The sequence below is a fragment of the Silurus meridionalis genome, chromosome 1 (assembly GCF_014805685.1).
Source record: "Silurus meridionalis isolate SWU-2019-XX chromosome 1, ASM1480568v1, whole genome shotgun sequence".
Classification (NCBI taxonomy): domain Eukaryota; kingdom Metazoa; phylum Chordata; class Actinopteri; order Siluriformes; family Siluridae; genus Silurus; species Silurus meridionalis.
The window spans coordinates 8,120,922-8,142,151 of record NC_060884.1 but is presented as its reverse complement, the minus strand read 5'-3'; the positions used below and the strand labels follow the sequence as shown (position 1 = coordinate 8,142,151).

Below are 21,230 nucleotides of genomic sequence, written 5' to 3'. Positions count from 1 at the left end.
CAAAAGGACTTGTCATTCTGGTGGCAATGAGATGTTCATTGACACAAATACTTACTTTTGGGAAATGAACTAAGGATTTTGAGAAAATTACAGGCTTTTGCAAGAAATCCAAGGTGTTGTGCTGTTTGTACAAATTGTTTTGAGGATGCACTTACTGTTTGTTAATTGGGTGGCTTGCTTTAGCAATGGCTTTCATTCTCACCACATGAGATACCTGTCTGTGATGAAGTGCTCTGTTATACTGCGTTACTCTATAATATTGATAGTTTTTATAGTCGTGGCATCATAATGATTTTGAGAAGTGGATTGATTTTGGTAGGACAACCCTGAATGCCTAGGTGCGAAACATACAGCCCGCCACTGGTTATATGTACTATATGAATAATTTTCTCAACAGTTTTGTTAAATGTTAGAAATGTATAAGCATTCTGATCAAGGATTGCTGTATTAATATGTAAATAAAAGAGCTTTATAAAGAGGAATGCACAAAAAAAAGGAAATAAATGATATGTGCATTTTGTAGTTTGGTTTGTCCCCTAAAGGCTTTTTGTATAATGTTATTTAAAAAATTGGGCACATTATTAATGCGAGAGGAAAAAAACCTCCCAGACACTGACGTAAAGTGATAGTCAACTAGCATACGGAGGTCTCGGGATAACGTTACTAAGGATTGGCTGGTTTGTGATGATGGATTTTCACCCGGGGGAGCAGGGGAGGCTAGGAAACTGCTGCGCGTTCAGCGAAAAGGCGCGCCCATCTCCGGACATCTTGGCTCAAGCGTTGTACGTAGCGACTTGGATTCATCCGGGTATTCGAATGCGTAAATGCAGCCATGTTGGCTCTTTGTTTTCTGGTTTCGTACCGTTCAGAGGGAGGAGCCTTTGGATTTTTGGACAGGAGAAGCAGCAGCAGCAGCATCGGAGGAGCGAAGTGGCACTCAGGGAACGAAGGCCGGTGGAAAAACCGTAGATTTGGGGAATTTTTCTTTTCTTTAGTGGAATACGCATATGCATCCATTGGAGCCAGGGCGTGTAGTGTAAATTCAGAGAGCAACCATGGGGGTCTTGGAGGGGTAAATGTAAGCGACTGTGATTCGTGCAGCTAACGGTGTATATCCAGAAACGTTTATACGTAAGGCTCTATCCTGTGCAGTCTAATTTACCCGGCTAGCTAGCTCCAGATTGTCGACCATCTTCAGTATACCGGGGAACCTCAGCTAGCTTCCCTGGGTGCTGTACGGATGTTGCTGCCAAATCGACGGAACGCTGGTTCCTTTCTCGACATCGTCCTCGGATCAGCGTTTTGATCGACATTTTCCCGGCGCAGTGATCATCGCGGATCAGCGGATTACAGAGCCGGGCTGCTAGACGAAGGAGAAGGTGGGGCGGAGGAGTGTCAAGCCCCATAACGTCCATCGCAAAGCAACCGAGCTGGCTAACTAGTTAGCCGGTTCTGTCATTGGGATTTTTTTTTTTGGGGGGGGGGAATAATCATTTTTACGGGAAATATCTGCTTTTAAATCCTGAACATCATTTTTTGCGATTTCGAGTTTGCACCTGGACGCAGAACGAAACAAAGCTGCAGCCGTCCATTTTATCCACAAATACATCTCCACCAACACCACGTTTTATCCCCCCTTTCCCCGGAGATAACGCTAGCAAGCTAGAACCCCCGGTTCCTGTTGGACCATGGCTGACGACGACGTGCTGTTTGAAGATGTGTACGAGCTGTGTGAGGTGATCGGGAAGTAAGTATCTCAGTACAATGACCAACTGTTCGCATTGTGTCTTTTCTCGGGTGTCAGTGGGCGATAACTTGGACATGGATGGTGGAGAAGATCCCGGTGTGCAACGCCTTGTCTGAAGTCAAATTAGCTTGAGATACACACGATTCACTCGATTAACTGTGTGTGAGGATTCATTTTTCCCCTCCCAGCATCACTCCGTTTTTCAGCACTGGTACTGACTTTTTTATTCGGATTCAATTCAGTTTTATTTGCATAGTACGTTTTTAACAATGTCCCAAAACAGCTTTAGGTTATCCCTAATGAGTGGTGACAGTGGCAAAGGACATGGAATGAGAGAGAAACCTGGAGAGGAACCAGACTCAGAAGGGAACCCATCCTCCTCTAGGTTGCACTAAATGTTCATTCATTATAGTGTCATCATTGGTGAGGTTTACTGTTCAGTGATTAAATGCAGAACTGTTCATGCAGACTACAGTCCTAGGCCATTATAGCAAACTGTTGATATTATTTATCCAAATCCTTCCTCATAGTTCTTGAGTTTCTCATTGACATCATTAGGCTGTTCAGGTGGAACCAGCTTCAGGTGAACAGAGTGGTCTCCAATCGAATCCAGAGGTAGAGCGTCTGGTTGAATCAGGCAAATCCGAAAAGAAGAAAGGGACACTGATTCCTCAGGAGCATGTTTGACACGACTGAGAGAGTGAGAGATGGAGAGTAGAGAATATTAAATATTTACACTATGAAGCAGATGAATTGATGTATTGTACAGCTGGGTGAAGAGAGACTAAATTCAGCCCCATTCGAGCAAAAGAATAATTAATATCAGTTCATGGTATTCTGTAATTGCAGACTTGTAGGTTACTAAACTGTTTCCTTGGATAGATTTATTAAGAAGATAAATGTGAATTGTTTTAAAGCAGAATTTGAGATTACACATTGTGGTGATCAAAAAGCCATTAAGATCATCCTCAGTATTACTGATATACATACCTACAGGCCAGTTCACTAAGACTAATATCACAATCTGTAGAACTCAATTCACAGCAGTTATAACCTGCATGCAGAACCTGTAACTGATTTCTGTAGCTACATAACAGCCTTCCTCCAGGTGAACTATTAATGCGGCAAAATTATTTACAACGTTGCAAAAGTGAATCTGTTTAATCACGCAGACTGTTTTGGATCTTGGTTAACATGACATTATGACATTTGTATCAAGATTTTTTGCGATAAGTGCATGCTGTGTGTTATTATTTTTAGCTAGAGCGGTTAAGCTCTTCTTTTTTTATTCAGTCTTTAGCAGAATTATAGGAAACATAAAACTAGAAATTAATGTCTTTGGGGTTTTTTTGTATGTATGTATGTATGTATTATTATTGTTATTATTATATATAATATGGTATTCTCCTGCTTAATGAGCATTTTAACAGAGTTACAGATCAGTTGCACACACCAGTTTAGCAAAACTACTATATCCAACATGCATTGTGCACATACAGACTGCATCTGTCAGTAATCCCTACTGTGATCAATAGGTAATCCCTACTGGGATCAATCTGCACATGTGGTTGCCAAAAGGGCCATTGTTGCTGCAAAAACAGGAAATGCAACAAACTGGCAAGCCAATCACAGCAGTTCAATAAAAACCGCAATATGTGGAACACGTTCACCAGTTTAAGAACACATAGGCTTGCAGTTAGAAACAGTGCTAGAATTTGTGGGCAAAAAAACTCACCCAAAAGTAAAAATTAAACAAAGTTAAAAGTTAAACCCACACCAGAAAAGATTTACAACAAAATGGACTTGTTTCTGTGGGATATATGGTGGAAACACCTCATACGCTCTCTGAGGGTATTATTGGAGTAGAACAACTATGCACCTGTGAAATTTGTAGCTGTAAAAAGTAGATACCCACGAGAATCATTAAATATGAAACTGCAGCCTTAGGAGTCGCAGAAAAAAGGAAAACAATTCTATTCTTGCTCTTAGACTCAAGAAAATAATCACACTTTTTCAATTTTCCGATGCATGTGTGCAAATTCTATTCTACAAATCACAAATTAATTTAATATGCTCACATTCTTGCCATTGTTGCAGCAGTGAATTATTGGCATATTCGAATATATGCAAATCAGTATATTTATGCAATGAGAGTTGCACAATATTTTCTCATATATTTATCTCTGGTCAATGTGAAGCAAAATTGGTTTGGGGTATGCACTGTTTGAACCTTTGGCCAACCATTTGCACTTGTTTGGGCTTCTGTCCCTTCGGAGCTTGAACAAGGTAAAAAAAAAACCCGTCAAGCAGCTGTTTCTTCTTAAACTGGCACCTGATAATATACATAGGTTTTTTATTTTTATTTTTGAAATTTTTTTTTGTCATCCACTACGCTACTTTACAAACTGTAGTGCGACAGTTTTAAAACCTAGAAACCTACAAATTTATTAAATGACATTTTCTGCTACAATTTCACTGTCACAAGTGCTTAATTGTTTTGCTCCAGTAATACCATTATTCTAAGTTATTACATTACATAAATTACTCACCTGACCAGGGCTTCATTAGTAGCATTAGTAACATTAGTAGCTGTTAGTAGCATTATTTAATCATGTAATAAAAACTCGCATGAAACATGAAGCTCATGATACTTGTATCTAATAAGGTAAAAACTGTTAAAACTTCCTTTTCAAATTGTTTACCCAGGCATTTCTATTACATGTAACTTAAAAACATTTGAAATACGTTGTAAACAATTTTAGCTTTTTTTTCTGTGTTTTTTTGGCTTGTCTCAATTTACTTTGTTTTCTCAATTTACAGAGCATTATTTCATGAAGCCTGCATGTTGTCAAATTGGTGAATGTTTTTATTAACGTGTAAAACAATTTGAAGCTGATTCTAAACACTATAAAATTTTTTGCATTTGGCCACATTAGCCGCTATATGAACGAGTGATGCACATTTCCTTCTGTCGCAAGGTTGCCAGAATTTTCTAAAATGTCATTTTGTTCTGATAGGTTTCAGAATCAGAATCATGTTCACATATTATTGTTCCCACGTATTATTGACAACAGTTGAAGGAAAGGTAACCCTGTTAGTGTCAGGTTGCTAGGCAAAACAGGCCTTTTTGAAAACAAACACCAATGTTCTCTTTACACCAGTAAAGTGTGTAGCCAGCACATCAATCTGGAGGAAAATGAAAGACACCTGAATGCTGAATTTCTTGAGAGTTTCTGTGTTTCCCACAGTAGTGGACAGTAACGGAGTAGCTTTTTCGTGTATCTGTACTTTACTGAAGTATTTTTATTTAGGGAGACTTTTACTTTACTTTAACATCTCAAAGTCAAATATCTTTTTAATTAACTACACTTTGTGAAATAAGTCGTTCCTTATTATTTGTAAGTGGACAGAAATGTAATTATTACTATAAATTTTTTTGGATTTTATTAATAGTGAGTGAAGTTTTAAGTCATCGAGGATGTACTGCAGCTTTAAATAAGAGTCAGGGGCGACAGGAGTGTGATAAGAAAGAGAGAATGAGAATGGTATAATAGGACATTATAGCCATAATATAGCATAGTACTTTGAATACGCAAGTACATTTAAAGGCAAACACTTTTATACTTTTACTCAAGTGAAGGTTTAAAGGAAGTAATTTATTGGAGTATTGTAGTAGTGTATCTCTACTTTAATTCGAGTACATGCTTTGTGTAGTTTGTCCACCACTGGTTTCCCATCTGATTTTGTGAGACTGTGGAGGGTGAACCTCTAACCCTTTTGTGACATGACTCAAAATTTGAACATTTTGTACAATTTAAAGTTAAACATATCAATGTAGTGCAATTTAGAAGTAAAATAAAGAGGCAAGGTTTATAAGGAACTTGAAATGTGAAAGCAATTTTGTGTTTAAGTAGTTTGTTAATCATAAATATATTGGTTTTGTAGATATGAATGGTGAGGACACGACAGAAACGATTCTTTGAAAAATATTTTTATTGACTAATATTTATGTATGTATGTATGTATGTATGTATGATTTCTTTTTTTTTAGTATAAGGAAAGAACTTTGGTTGCCAATTCATGTGTAAAAATGACTCCTCGTATTTCCTGACCCATGCTTTCAACAACTTAAACCTGATAAATCTTGGCATTATCATCCTAAAATATGCCTATGCCATCAGGCAAGGAAAAGAAAAGTCCACGGTCAGCATGATCATTCTATACATTTAGGTACTCAGCTGAGCTAATTTTATTGCCACATAATGTTGCTGAGTCGACAACTGATCAACTAAAGCAACACCAGATCATAAAACTGCCTCAAGAGGTTTGTACAGTAGGCAGTATTTATGAATGATTCGTCACTTCATGAACCTCTCTTACCCTAATGCACCTATTATTATGGAAATGGTTAATCTGGACTCATTAGACTACATGACCTTTTTCATTGCTTCACAGACCAATCTTTATGCTGTTTAGCAAATTTAATTTTAATTTTTTTCCCCAATTAGCCTCAATAACATTTGGCTTTCTTGTGGCTACACAGCTTTTGGGATTTTTCTCAATCCTCTAAATTGCATTGTGCATAGGGCAGTCCTGTTACAGATGCTATTGCAACATGGTGGTAACTGGTAAAAACTAAATGTGAATAAGGTTAAATTTCAATTTTAAATATTGCATTAATTGTCATGATGCACAATATTTTGGACAACTTGACATTTTTATTAGACAACCAATGGGTTTGGAAAAGATTCGTAACACTTCACTTTATACATAATTTATTATGGTAAAAACAAAATCTAGAAAAATAAGGTAGAGTGCATCAGTGTTTTAAAATTACTTCAGGCTTATTATAGGCAGTCTTCCAATTTGGTATTGATACGCCATAAAATATATGGTAGTATTAGAGGTGCTATGTACGCTGCTTTTGTTTAGTTTAATTTAAAATTTTAGGTATTCAGCATCGCTGTGTTCTTGGAAAAGTTTCTTCACCATGATTGACTGATGAGCTTATATGTTTTGGATCATGAGCAGATTAGGGCTGCCATGAACACTTGTATTTAGTATAATCAAGTACTCTATAATTAATAATCCTTGCTAAAAATTTCACAAAATTACATATTCAGGAAATCTTAATCCACAAGGAGGTGATAATGCAAAGCATAATTGACAAATGACAAATTGTGTTTAAGACTGATCGGTTTCATTGTGGAAATAAAATTGCAAGAGGCTGGATCGCAGCAGGAAAAGGTGCAGAAAACGACTTAAGAATATTATACTTTACTCTGCACATATAATTCTAGTTTGCTGTATAAATACACCCACATGCAGGCATGCAGAGGATTTAAGATACTGAGAGTGAATAAAACAGTTTTTTTTTTTTGCATTGTTTTTGTTTAGCATTGTTAAGCATTGTTTTTGATAAAATTATAATTGAAATGCAATGTTTGATTTTCAATTTGTAATTATGTTCAGCCAGCCAGTATAAAGCTGCTTTTAAGTGGCTAAAGATCGAACGTGGCGTCATGCTTTGTGATGCTACAGTACCTGCTTTAGGAAAATCCTAGCAAGTTGAAGCTTTCACTCGGAATCTTGATATAATTTATCTGAATGTATGAGTCTTACACTAATTATTCACATACGTGTACCGAGTAACACCCAACACTTTTGAGAATCTAACCACCTCAGACAGTTAAAAAAAAATAAATAATTATTGTTATGGAAAATAAAAATGCTTTTGTAGTAGCATCAATATATAACGGTGAAGGCTTCATTCAGTTTTCTGTAATCCATTTTAAGTTTAATTTAACTTGTACCTAGAACAAATTGGTGAAAATATCTAATAAAGGATTCGTATTTTTAACTGAGGTTAGAAATGTATATTATTTCTCGTTAAATAATTTTTCCTCACAGTGGGAAACAATGCTACAGATACTATAGTATTAACATTCAGGAAAGAAAAAAATTGCAGTTCCTCTTAGTTCCTTTTGTCTATGCACTAAACTAGGTAGAAGGTAAAAACACACAAGGATTGGACAGTGAATGATTGAAAGAAGGTTCTGTGAACTGATGAGTCCAAAATTGAAATTTATGGCTTAACTAAGATGGAGAACAGAAAAGAATATGCTACTTTACATGCTGTTGATAGGAATGTGTGGCACAGCATTTTTGCCATGTTAGAGGAACAACTACAGCACTCTTTGATTTAATAGATGATTCTTTTTAAATTCTAAATTAAATTGCTTTAGGCGGACATGAAGATGAGGAGACTCTTTACTGCTTCATGATGGTTACATAGAAGGGTCTGTAAATCTCAATGTGTGGAGCCTAATGGATCTTTTTTTTGTTTTTATGTCTGCAACACGTCTACAAGTTGGAGGATTGAATTTATGTTCATTGACAGCAGGTCAATTACATGATTGGTTATTAAAAAATAAGAATTTTAGAGTGGCAGGGTTTTTCAGAGGTAAAGATGGGCAGAGGTTCACCAATCTATGAAAAACTGTATACTGTGTGTCTGGACCAAAGTTCATTTAAAATTGTCTGAGGAAAAGTGGAGAACTCCACATTCTATTACCATTGTTTGAGTTCCTTATGTAGCAGCCTGTGAATTATATATTGTAGTGCCCTGACAACATTTTATCTATGCTTGCATTATAGTAGCTCTTTGTTGGGTTCAGACCAGATGAGCTAGCATTTGTTCCTCTGTGCATCAGTAAGCTTTGGGCACACATGATCCTGCTAATTGTTTACTGGTTGTCCTTTGTTGGACCACATTTGACATGGATTTATTAGACCTGTAGTTTTGGAGATGTTCTGACAAGTAGTCTAGCCATCACATTTATATTTGCCAGACCCCCTTATTGAGAGTTAATTTCAAATGTGCTTTAAAGTCTCAATTAATAAATCCATTCTGCAGTGGGTTCATTAGGATATTTTTGGAGATCAATTATTAAAGAGGAAAAATAGGTTAAATAAAAGCTTTCAATTTAAGAAATGCTGGACAATTTTTAGACGTTGTGTGATTTTTAGACGTTGTGTGAAGCCAGCTAGAGACTCGGTTGAACATCAACTAGCACTTTGCTTTAATACATAGGTTCGAAAAAGGTCTTGCAGCATGTCTTCTTTGTATTCTGAGAGAGGGTGGGACCAGTCGAACAGTGGGTAGAATCTGGGGAAGCATAATGCTTTGAGGGTGAGACAAGTGCTCAGAAGTTGAGGGGTGTCTGGTATGTTTTTGGCTTTGCTGGTGAGCATCTCATGAGGCCACCTACAGGAAGCCAGTAGAGGGAAGGGAGAGAACCTAGAAACTGCCAGCATTGAGTTGCAGTAGCTCAGTCTTAAGATGACAAGAGATTGAGTATAATTGTAGGACAGGAGAGGAGTAAGCTTGAAACCATTGCAAAGCTGGACCATAAATTCTAAAATACTTAATGATGGACGAGAGTTTTGTGGTTGACCGTGTTGAATGCTGTGGAAAGGTCAAGGAAGACGGATATCTGGTTTTAGTCAAAGTTGCTCAGACCCTTATGCTTTTTATTATTTATATTTTGACATATACAGTGGGGGAAATAATTATTTGATCCTCTGCTGATTTTGTAAATTTACCAATTACAAAGAAATTTCTAGAATTGTTATGGTCGGTTTATTTTAACAGAAAGAGAAATAATATTAAAATAAAAATCCAGAGAAAATAAATTATTATATATAAACTATTTTGTATCTGATCAAGTGAAATAAGTATTTGATCCCATACCAACAGCAAGAATTTGACTTCCACACACCCAAAGTCCTGTACCTTTAAGAAAGAACTACCAATACCAACTGGTGTAAATAAAGACACCAGTCACAGAATCAACCTTTTCCATTCAAACCTCTCCACCACCATTTAAGGGCCATTTTAGGGACAAGATTGACGACTTGCACAAGGCTGGAATGGGCTACAAGACCAACAGCAAGAATCTTGGTAAGCAATAATTTGGGAAAGGAAATAAAGGATAAGCCCATCGCCCTCGCTCTGGCGCTCCATGCGAAATCTCATCTCATGGGGTAAGGAAGATTCTGAGAACGGTGAGGGATCAGCCCAGAATTAGACGTGAGGAGCTTGTTCATGATCTCAAGTGAGCTGGGACAACAGTCACCAAGAAAACCATTGGTAACACACCAAGGTCCCTCTGCTCAAGAATGCACACGAACTGGTCCATCTAAAGTTTGACAATGAACACCTGAATGATTCAGAGAAGGCTTGGGAGAATGTAATGTGGTCAGATAAGACCAAAATTAAGCTCTTTGGCATCAAATCGGCTTGTGTTTGGAGGCAGAGAAATGCAGAATATGACCCCAAGAACACCATCCCCACTGTCAAACATGAAGGAGGAAACATTCTGCTTTAGGGCTGTTTCTCTGCTAAGGGTACAGGAAGACTTCACCACATGAACAGGGCCATGCACTGTAGAATCTTGGATAAAAACCTCCAGGCCTCAGCTAGAACACTGAAGTGTCATGGATGGGTCTTCCAGCATGACAGTGACCAAAAACATCCAGCCAAGGCGAAAATCTGATGGTCTTATAGCCCATTCCAGCCTTTTGCAGGTCTACAATCTTTTCCCTTACGTCATTTGAAAGCTCTTGTGTTTTCCCATGGTAGTGAAGAGGTTTAAATGGAAAAGGTTGATTCTGTGACTGGTGTCTTTTATTCACATAACGAGTTATTAGGAGTACTTTCCTAAAGGGACAGGGCTAATTTGGGTCTGTGGGAGTCGGAATTCTTGCTAATTTGGTACAGAATTAAATACTTATTTCACTCGATCAAATACTAATTAATTTATATATATATATATATATATATATATATATATATATATATATATATATAAAAATATATAATTTTTAAAACTCACAAAATCAGCAGGGGATCAACTTTCCCCCACTGTACACTGTCTCCTTACTTGTTGCCTGATATGTCCCACACATGTCAATGTAAACACTGTTATTCACTTAATCTGTAAGAGGTGTTAGTTGTGATTGATCTGTGTATATGAAAATAAGTGTAAGACTTCTATGTGGTAGTACAGTGGGATGTGAATTTTGCTGATAGAAGTAGCAGAGTGCTACTCCAGTGCTTCATAGCAAGTACTCAAATATGCAGGTTCTCAGCTGCAAAAACGAAGGTCTGTCTGACAAGGATCCAGAAGCTCTTAGATGTGGATCCCACTTGTCCTCCTTCTTTTAGAAGGAAAGTTTAAGAGGAATATAAATAATGTTATATGCCCTTTAGAAATTCAGAATCACAGTGATTCTCGGTTTGCTGGTGGTGTAATCCAGATAGAAGTGGGCCTTTACATTATGACTGCATCATCCACATCTACCTGTGGCTTGTAGGCAAACCGCCAGGTTTCTAGAAAAGTGCTCACTTGTGATCCGATATAAATCATTCTTAATGTCTGCAGGATCTTCCTGCAATGGAATGTGAGGGCTAATGTTTTATAACAGTGCACAATGTTTCCTACAGCTCTGCTCTTTTCCTGTGGAAGGGTCAGGTAGTGCTGAAGGATCTAAAAAGCTTTACCAAGTTTTAGTATCTCAAGCTGTCTCCTCACCTAATTGGTAGTGAAAGATAGGATGGGTTGTGAGTCTTCTGAAGAAGGTATAAGGTAGTGGATGAATGCATGATGAGCCGGGGAGAATTGGTGTTAACAACAGGGTGGGAGAAGATATTTAATTTTGAAGGGAGTGGAAGAGATAGTGGTGAGGGTGTGGAGGAGATTGGGGGGTGGTGGGCTGTGCTGAACCCAATGAAGGACAAATTCAGCTTGTTTGTTCCCTCGAGAATGACCTCCCTGTAGAGACACAGACAAATTTTGCTTTGATGCAAATCTACCATCATCTACTTCATGCCAGCCCACCCCTCATTTGTGTTGTTTTGCTGATGCCTGCTCTCAAGCTTCATTCTGTAGGTTTCTTTTTCAGTCTCACCTTTAACTCTTTCTGCATCTTTCTCATCTGTTGTGCCTGAATGCCTGCTTCTTTTTATTCTGCAGTCCCTTCAAGTCCTTGGTGATCCATGGTTTATTATCCAAACAATGCACCCTTCTGACTGAAATTATAGTGTTCATGCAGAAAATGATGCATTCTGTAGCCTGCCATGTTGGTAATGTCTTCCCCTGATGTTCCACATTACACTTCCCAGTTGGTGGCCTTTAAGCAAATCAGCAGAGCTTCCTTGGCTTCTTGTGACCATCGTCTTACGGTCTTCAGTGTCACAGACTCTGTATGTAGTTGAAAATAGAACCAAGCTGTGGTCAAATCTTCGAAGTGGAGGCAAAGCAGATTGTTTATGGTTCCTTTGAGTACCCTTTGGAATATTCCTGTGAAGCCATGTCTCAGAGTAACAAATTACATTGCACTCCTGATACTCTTTTTAGGTCCTGATCAGATGAGTTAACAGTGTCTCCTCTTTACCTTTGTCTTAACCTTTGTTTTTGGATCCACCTCCCTTTAGATTCTCCCTATGCTAGGCTTGTAAGACCATGTCTATCATCCTATCACCAATTTGCAATAGCTTTACTGGTGGCATTGGTGGTGTGAAACCAATGTGTGTGAGCACAGGGTATTGCTGCAGCAATGCAAGGGGGGTAATTTTTATTAATTACTTAATACCAAGGCCAGAAATGCTTGCTAATCTAAAGGTGAGACCATAAGTAAACCTGATGTTATTAGCTTTAACTAAGTTTATGATAAAACAGCTGTAATGATATTGAATTCTTGTAATGTGAAGTATACCGGATCAAATTCCCTTCATTTAAATGTTCTTTCATGTTTTGCAAGCAAAGTCTTTGATGGTTTCATATATTCAGCATGGAAGTAAAAGAAAGCTGAATTGCATCAAAAAAAAAACTGCCCTCTGATCTCCCAATGTCAGACAGCAGGCTAATAAGGTTATTCTGTGCCTGAGGTTCCCAAAACCTGTAACCCAATCAATTTTGGCAGGTTCACTCACACCTGCTGTTTTGAAGACATCTGTTAATTGAATCAGGGGTCGGGTTCGATTCCTGTCATTCAGATGCTGCCTTATTCCAATTTTACACTTCAATTGTCAGAACCCATGCTTGTTCAGTGAGTCCTGGGTTCCTTCTGGTGCATGACATTGCCCAACCTCATGGCCAGTCTATGTAGGCAGTTACTGGATGTTGAAGGCATTGATTCTGTTGACTTTCCCTTGCATCCCCAGACCTGAATCTAATTGTGAAACTCTGGGAAGTTATGTATAGAAGCATCTGAAGTTGTCTAATAACACCACAAACTGTCCAAAAACTAAATAACACCCTGATAAAAGTCTGAGAGGTGACCCCACGCACCAACTAGAATTTGGACCAGCCTGTAATAATAAAAAAAAATATTTGTTTTGATTTTCAATGTGAATTTTAATAAAGGGATTCAAGGGTGACATTTTCATGATATGCATGTTTTGAACTGGTGGAATTCTCTGTGGGATACAAGATGAAACAAGGTGGAAATGTGACAATTTGAAGAAAATAAATTTAAAGGCACTTATCGTGCTATCGAAACTTTGTCCAGTAGATGGCGCACTCATGAAATTTGTTGCTGAGCCTCAGGTTTTCATTTTAACAATGTCTACATACCTGTGTTTTGTGTCAGCGTGGAAAATATTTAATGTCCTGTTTGGATTTTCAAAACTCAAAATGTTGTATGCTGTTCTAATGAATAAGAACTAAAATACTAAAGTAGAAAAAGACAATTGTGTTTTTAGCCATGCGCCAGAAGGCCTAGATACGGGTTTGATGGTAAAAAAAACATAGACAAACATAGAGTAAATAATTTACCATGTCACTACCGTGCAATGTTTTTCCTTTTTCTCAGAAACAGCATGTTTAATCATGCACAGGTGTATGACTTTATTGAGAGTAATGTATAACTTTCATTCATATGCAATTGATATGAAAGATTTCTAACAAGATTACTTTTGGACTGGTTGACAAATTTGTATTGTGAAAAGCAACTCTGGATTTAAACTGTGGTTACCTCTATAAAATTAGTTTGTTTCAAGCTTGTAGAGCAAATTTGTGTGAGTGTGCCTGAAGGTTTCTGTTCTATTCCTTTAATGAGTGTTAATTTGTTATTGTGTTTGTACAATGTTTCGCATGAAAAAGGCCTGGCTTGGGCCTGGAGGTTTATTGTAATAATTTGTGTGATGAAACGTGCTGTACACGATTCACAACAAGGTATCAGAGGATTGGTTGAAATGGTTGAAGCGGTTTCGTCTGATTACCACATGGACAAGTTTAATCCCCTGAAAAATATTCTTTTGAAATCCCCTTGGAATGGTTTTATACTGTGATTGTGTTGCTTCAGAAACAGGAAAAACTAAACAAATATGGCAGTAAAGACCATGATAAGGTACCACTAGGGTGTCAAAGGCTCTTAATGAGAACAATGTGGTACCATTGCATTGCAGAGCATGCTTTTGGGAAGACACTAGCTGTAGCTGAATGACTATTAAGGGGGTGTAGACCACACCACAAAAACACCTTTAACGTCATAGAAAGTTTAGCACTGAATCAGCCAGCTGCAGTCATTTGCACAATAAGATATTTCAGACAAGTTGAGATCTGAGTGGAAACGAGTATCTGTAGAGATAATAGAGATAATTACTTGAGTGTCCCCTGCAAACCAATAGTATGAAAATCTTGGGTCCTGGCACCTTGTTCATTTGGAGCTAGAATAGTACACTGGATGGTTTCATCTAGGGATGCTGGTTGGAAGGTACTGAGCCCACTCTGCTGTTCCTGCTGGGAGCCATGACATGAACTGCTCTATTCCAAAAATTCGTTGTGTCTCACTCCTCAGTCAACTTCTTCCACCAACAGGAATTCCTGACTTACAACACAAACATGAAAGGTGACCCATATTTGGGAGTTTTCAATTTCATTGCAGCACCTCCTTCTTTATGGTCTGGTACTCCAGCTGCACACAGAGGAGCAGCTGTTGTGAGGTGAGCTGGGCTCTGCCTGAAAGCAAGCCATAGGACCCACTCTTCCTCTGACCTTCCCCGTGCAACTGCTACACACTGGAAGAGCACCACAAAGGCCTTGGGATCATCCTTGCAGGAAACCTTTGTGAGCAACATGGCTGAAATGGCTCTGCAGTTGGAAGCATTGAAGCTGGAGGTGTGGCTGGTTGGAGAAACACACGGAGCACCTGATGTTTCCTGCCCCTGAACAGTGTCCTAAAATTGCTACACTTAATGGAGCAGATTCTGTTTAGATTGCTACATTGTTTTGGCATGTGTTTTGCTCCAAGTTCTAACGTAGTGTTCTAGCCTTGTTTCATAGTGTTATAGTTTTGTATTAATAGTTTGTAGATCGCTTGACTCTGATCCCTCTTGACTACACATTGTGGTTAAAACCCTGAATGGTCACTCTTTTGGTAGAACACAGAGTAAGAGTGTGCATCCATGCTACACAGTGACTTTTGTTGGGGGCATGTTTCTGCTTGTCTGTCACATACAATAATTGTGAATTATTAAAAGATTAGAACAGTCAGCTCCTGCTAACAAGAACGATGTTTTTAAATTGTTCTTTAAAATCTTTTGTGCTAGCACACTGTAGCACACACGGTTAACGGACTGGTTAACAATTAAATGTGACGACTTGAGCAGAGACAGTTTACATGTATTTACCAACATGTAGGTTTTTGCAGAGATTCCTGACATACCGGTGCAGTTATGTCCAACAGTCCCTAATTCTTCATGTCCTGTGCTTCCCAGGGGGCCATTTAGTGTGGTGCGCAGATGCATTAACCGGGACACAGGACAGCAGTTTGCTGTGAAGATTGTGGATGTGGCCAGTTTTACCTCCAGCCCTGGACTCAGCACAGAAGGTGAGTTTTTAGATAGGAAAGACACATCCTGGACACTCTGAAGCGTGGTTGGGTTAGGTAAGTTATATAGTCTTTATTTGCATAATGTAATGTAAAATAGCAAAATACATAACAAGCATTTTATATTGTGTTGCCCTTATAAAAACAACAGAATGATTTCTTCTCCAAAAACAAACAAATAGGGCTGATCTAATACAGTAATACCCCGTTTATCGCGGTGGTTACGTTCCAATCCCACCCGCGATAAATGGACGCCACCCCAAAAATGCTATTTTCTGTATACTGTACTGTATTAACATTTTATAAAATTTTATAATAAGTATATTTTTATTAATATATTTCATTATTTCAACATAAAATCGTGTTATTTGCGAGAGACCATGGAAAATCAGCCTAATTACCGGTAGTTATGTGGCAATTGCAATTCCGCGATAAACCAGGGGCATGAGATTTGAACTGCGGTAAAGCGGGGAATTACTGTATTTTCAGATATTACTGGTATTAGTATGTTTAGTATTAGTATGTAGAATATGCGCTTTGCATTGGGCCAGGGTGCCTTAACCCAAGTTTTAACCCAAGCTTTGATTTCCTGGTCTTGTCCCCCAGTTATGTTTTGTATGTATGATTTGTTGTACCAAATTGCTACCTGTTTAATTCCTTGGCTACTTGGCAAGTTTGTGAAGTCTTGTGCCATCTATGTGTAAGTTCCCGAGCCTCATTTTCCAAGTTTTATTTGTTCCAGCTTCTGTGTTTTCCCGTTTACCTTTTCATGGTTACTTGTTGGTTTTGACTTTGACTTGGTATACTGTTTACGGTTATGCAACAAATACATTCAGGTTTTAACAAATACTGGAATCAACACAACTCATGAAGAAGATAAAGAATAAAATACATGTCCACGTCATTGGCTAAAAAGGAAAAAACTCACCGTATTGAAAAAATGTAGATCAGTCATGTAGCTCATGTGTGTAAGTATGTGTGCAATGCTATCCTGGGCATTATCCTGCTGATTTGGCACAGTTCAGGGTTTTGGCCACAGCACATTGCCATCTGTGAGTTTGTGTGCCCAGTGGGAACAGGCCAACACAGAGATGTTAAGAAGGATGAAACTCAGGCTGTGCTAGTCTGAAGAAATTTGTGACAAGCTTTTAATCATGAATTAAAACATTCTAAGCATATCATTTTCTCTGTAAATGATTTGTTTACATATGCTCATGTTGAAAGGTAGTCAACATACCTAGTAGCCATACTGCTGCTGCATGTCGCTTTGCAAAAGAGAAAATATCACCATCTACTTGAAAAGACTCTACTTTGGGCAACAGCACCCTGCACAAATTACTTTCTGAGCACAGCTTAAACATGAAGACATATAAAAGGACACAATTTTGGTATTAATGCAGATGTGTGCTTAACACTATATTGACTTTCTTTCATGGTTTGTTGGAATTGAAAGAAGTCTGGATCATCTGCATTGAACACTTACCTACTGTTTTTCATTTAAATAGAGTTATATATTGAACCCTGGTGTCAAATAAAGGTGTGTAAGTCAAACAGAGATCATTGCCTTGCTCCATTTAGTGCAAAAAAAAATTTAGTTCATTGTACCTACTGTAACCTGTCTAGAATTCACCTAAGACCTGTATGATTATTGCCTAAGATTTGTATATGCCACTGTACAGCACACTTGGGCTCACATCTTGCAGTGCTGAAATGCTGTTTGCTTTACGCTTCGCTCTGTTTGATGCAAGTCAAGCTTAATGAATGAGTGTGACACTATTTGTATAAAAGCTGCATTAAACATCAAACCAGTGAAACTGGGTAAATGTCTTGAAGTTGAATTTAGGTTCAAGTACTGTGTGAAATCTCTTGAGTGTAGACATTTCCTGTCATCTGTGGTTTCCTGTGGACAGAAACATTTTTTTAAATCATTTGCAACATTTCACATGAATACTGAAGACAGCCACACTATGAAAGCACGTATGGAATTATGTATTAAACAAAAAAAAAAGTGTTAAACAACCAAAAATATTTTTTATATTTTAGATTGTCCAAAGCAGCTTTATATAGGGCTGATGACAATTTGGCAAACTCATGGCATTCTCTCATCAGATTCACAAGGTAGTCACCTGAAATGGTATTTAATTCACAGGTGTGCCTTGTCAAAAGTTCATTTGTGACATTTCTTGCCTTCTTGAAGTGTTTACAGTTCAGTTGTCTTGTGCAGAGTTAAGAGTGAGTACAGAGTCAATAGTCCTATTAATGCTACTACAGCTACTGTACAAATCCATATTATGGCAGGAAACACTCAGTTAAATAAATACAGTAAATCAATACATTTAGAAATTAAGCTTAGTCAAACCAAAAAATAAATACATTTTAAATGTATTGCCCAAATGTAGTCACCAAAACCATCAAACTTTATGACAGTATCTCATGAGGACCATCTCAGGAAAGAGTAAGATAGATAGACTAAGAGCTACCTCTGCTGCTGAGGATGAGTTTATTCAAATTCCCAGCCTGAGAAACTGCCTATTTACATTAATGCATCTCTGAGTTCAAATGACACATTTTAACATTCGCTGTTCAGTGGAGACTTAGATTAGTGGAAAACTGTAGTTTGGTCTAAAGAGTCCAAATTTGAGAAAAAAAAGGAGAGTGGTGGTGTGCTGCATTAGTTGACTTGGCATCCAAACTCACCCGATCTAAATCTAGTTGTGATGGTTTGGGATGAGTTTGGACTGAATAGTGAAGGAAAAGCAGCCATCAAGCACTCGACGCCTCTGGGAACTCCTCAAGTTTGTTGAAAAATCATTTTACTGTGGGTGACAACCTCATGAGGCTGACTGAGAGAATACCAAGAGTGTGCAAAAGGATTTTTTTTTTATATAATTCTATTCATGTTGTTTCATAGTTTGGATGTCTTCCATATTACTGTACAATGTTGGCAATAATAAAAATACAGTTCGACCACTGAAAGAGGTCTGTCCAAACAATGCATTACTGAGCTCTCTGTTTTTTTGCATATAAACATGAACGTGCATGTGCCTCAAAAAAAAATCTAAAAATCTAAACTTTTGACTTTTTGACTATATTTAACCTTCGATCGTCTCACCTCCCACCCTCTACCAGGTGGTCCGCCAGAATATTTTTTACAACGAAACTGGTCTGTGGTGTTCAAACGTTTAGAAACCCCTGTCTTGTATAAATGCAAAATTCAGACATTCAAATAAGGCAGGCAGACAAATCTTATACCAATGAAACCATTTGAAATTAAAAAAAAAAAAAACATTCACCCTCTAGGAAGGCAGTTTGACTCCCTCAGCAGAGTGAAATAGGTGTTTTTTTTATGAACAGAGAAAAAGGTATCAAAAGAATAATAAATATTAATGGAGACCTCATAGGAAGCCTTTTCTTAGTTTTCTATTTTACACTATGATTTGCGCCATGACACATCTTTTACAAAACATGCTCCCTCTAGTGTCCCTTTAGGGAAGAAGAAAGTGACGTCAGCCTGTCTGGCTTTAGCACAATGGAGCTGAAGATGTATATCATGCAGGCTGCTCCTGTGTTCACTCTGAGGAATCCCTTTCTCACAACACACACACATGTGCAAAGACCATTTTAATTATAAAATAAGCAATGAGTAAATAAGCAGTTACAATGAAGAGGTGTACAATTTGCAAACCAATAAAATTTATTTAACTGGTATTGTAATGTATGTTCTGTTGTTGTTTTTTTTTTTTGTTGCTATGTATAGATCTGAAGCGAGAGGCTAGTATCTGCCACATGTTGAAGCACCCTCACATTGTAGAACTCCTGGAAACCTACAGCTCAGATGGAATGCTCTACATGGTTTTTGAGTTGTAAGTGCGTGTGTGTGTGTGTGTGCGTGTGTTTGTGCACATTGTGTAAATTTATTTTAGTAATGGTAACGTGTAAATTTCCCCCCCCCAAACTCCTTTTCTTCTTCTTGTAGTATGGATGGTGCAGATCTTTGCTTTGAGATAGTGAAGAGGGCAGATGCAGGGTTTGTCTACAGTGAGGCTGTGGCCAGGTATGCAACCCCCCTGAGTGGGAAATCTGATTTCTCATCGCAAGTCTCTGTACAATTTAAAGCTGTTTTTTGTTTTGTTTTTTTTTACTTTATAATTTTCACCCTCCTCAGTCACTACATGCGCCAGATCTTAGAAGCACTGCGCTACTGCCATGACAACAATGTTATTCATCGAGATGTCAAGGTAAGGTGTTCATTCAGCGCTTTTATATATGTTCGTTACTTTAGTGACCTTTGTATTGCATTATTAGATTCAAATGATTTTTTTTTTGAAGACTAAATTAGCCCATCAAGAAGTGTAACAATTTTCTATCAGTAATTTATTTTTATTACAATTTAATGTTGTGGAATGTGTGTAAAATAAGCTGCTTCTGGTTATCACTTTTGTTTTAAATGCTATGAGCTTTTGTTTCCTCAGCTGCTTTTTTTTCGTACAGTATGCTGACTCTTCTGCTGTGAATGTTATATAAGCATATGCTTACAAAAAGCATCATATCAAAAATTATATGATATTATAATAAAAACCGGTTTATTATTTGGCTTGGATTATATTGAGTGCCCACTCTACATGCTCTTGTGAATGACCTGTTGTAACTAGTTATCTATGGTTAGGTTTTGGACAGTAGTTAATGAGTGCAATAGTATAAACCTGTGATTTACCTTGTAGTCAGCAATCCCGGGTCAACTTTTTCATGAATTGTGAATTAACCTGGTCTGTCAGAATCAAGAATTCTGCAGTACTGTTAATTAGAATAATAATAAAAATGACTTTATAACAGTAGAACCCAAACAAGGACTAGATCCTGTTAGAAAATGGCTATGTGATAGGAAATGTGGTGAAAGAATCTGCTGTAGAGTTGTGTTTAGGCTATTCTTGGTAGAGTGATGTTTGTAAAATCTACTTTGTAATTTATTTTGAATACAATTCAAAATATGCGCCTAGCTTTAACACCCCCAGAGTTGTTAACAATTCCATTTCTGTTCTGCCTGACTTTAGCACTGACCCCGAACTTCAGAAACTAAATATGAAACCGTTTTAAAATGGACCACAGTATAACACCCCTTGTTCATGTAGAGTAGTGGTTATTTCGTTCCTTGAACTGCTGACAGCACATTTTCGAGATATTTCTGTACTTTTGTGCAGCAGTGACCCTGACCACATCCTTTCTGTGTACGTGTTGCGATCTTGATATGTCCTGTGCTGTATGATTGTGCATGTGCAACTTTGCACAGTGAATGCTTGTGATTCATATAACTTACTATGTAACCTATCTTTCTAATCATATAACTATTCGAAGCACAGGTTTTGGGGGTTTTATTTACAACATGAAATAAAACACCCGATTGCTTAAAATGTCCTTTTACGTTTCAACACGTTAACATAGTCTGTAAGTCTGCTAAAGATCACTACTAGAATTTAAGCACTCCTCTTAAAATAATTACTGTTCCTGAAAATAGAAAACTTTACCTGAAAAATGTCAGTGTGTTTTTCTTCCCCCAGTTTTATTTCGTAATATCAGTTGTGGAGCACAG

General features: G+C 37.7%; 1 protein-coding gene across 8 annotated transcripts in view; it reads left to right on the top strand.

Moving 5' to 3' along the window:
* Window positions 1-878: 878 nt before the first annotated feature.
* caskb (calcium/calmodulin-dependent serine protein kinase b) overlaps window positions 879-21,230 on the top strand; it is a 56,745-nt gene continuing 36,393 nt past the window's right edge. For 7 of the 8 annotated variants that reach the window (XM_046836532.1, XM_046836446.1, XM_046836158.1 and 4 more), the window contains exons 1-5: window positions 879-1,747; window positions 15,531-15,643; window positions 19,401-19,506; window positions 19,620-19,697; window positions 19,809-19,881. In XM_046836532.1, coding sequence (XP_046692488.1) covers window positions 1,689-1,747; window positions 15,531-15,643; window positions 19,401-19,506; window positions 19,620-19,697; window positions 19,809-19,881 — 429 coding nt within the window. In that variant the 5' untranslated portion in view covers window positions 879-1,688. Of the gene's footprint in view, window positions 1,748-15,530; window positions 15,644-19,400; window positions 19,507-19,619; window positions 19,698-19,808; window positions 19,882-21,230 lie in introns of those variants that run through there. The other variant, XM_046836367.1, reaches the window with a different exon arrangement.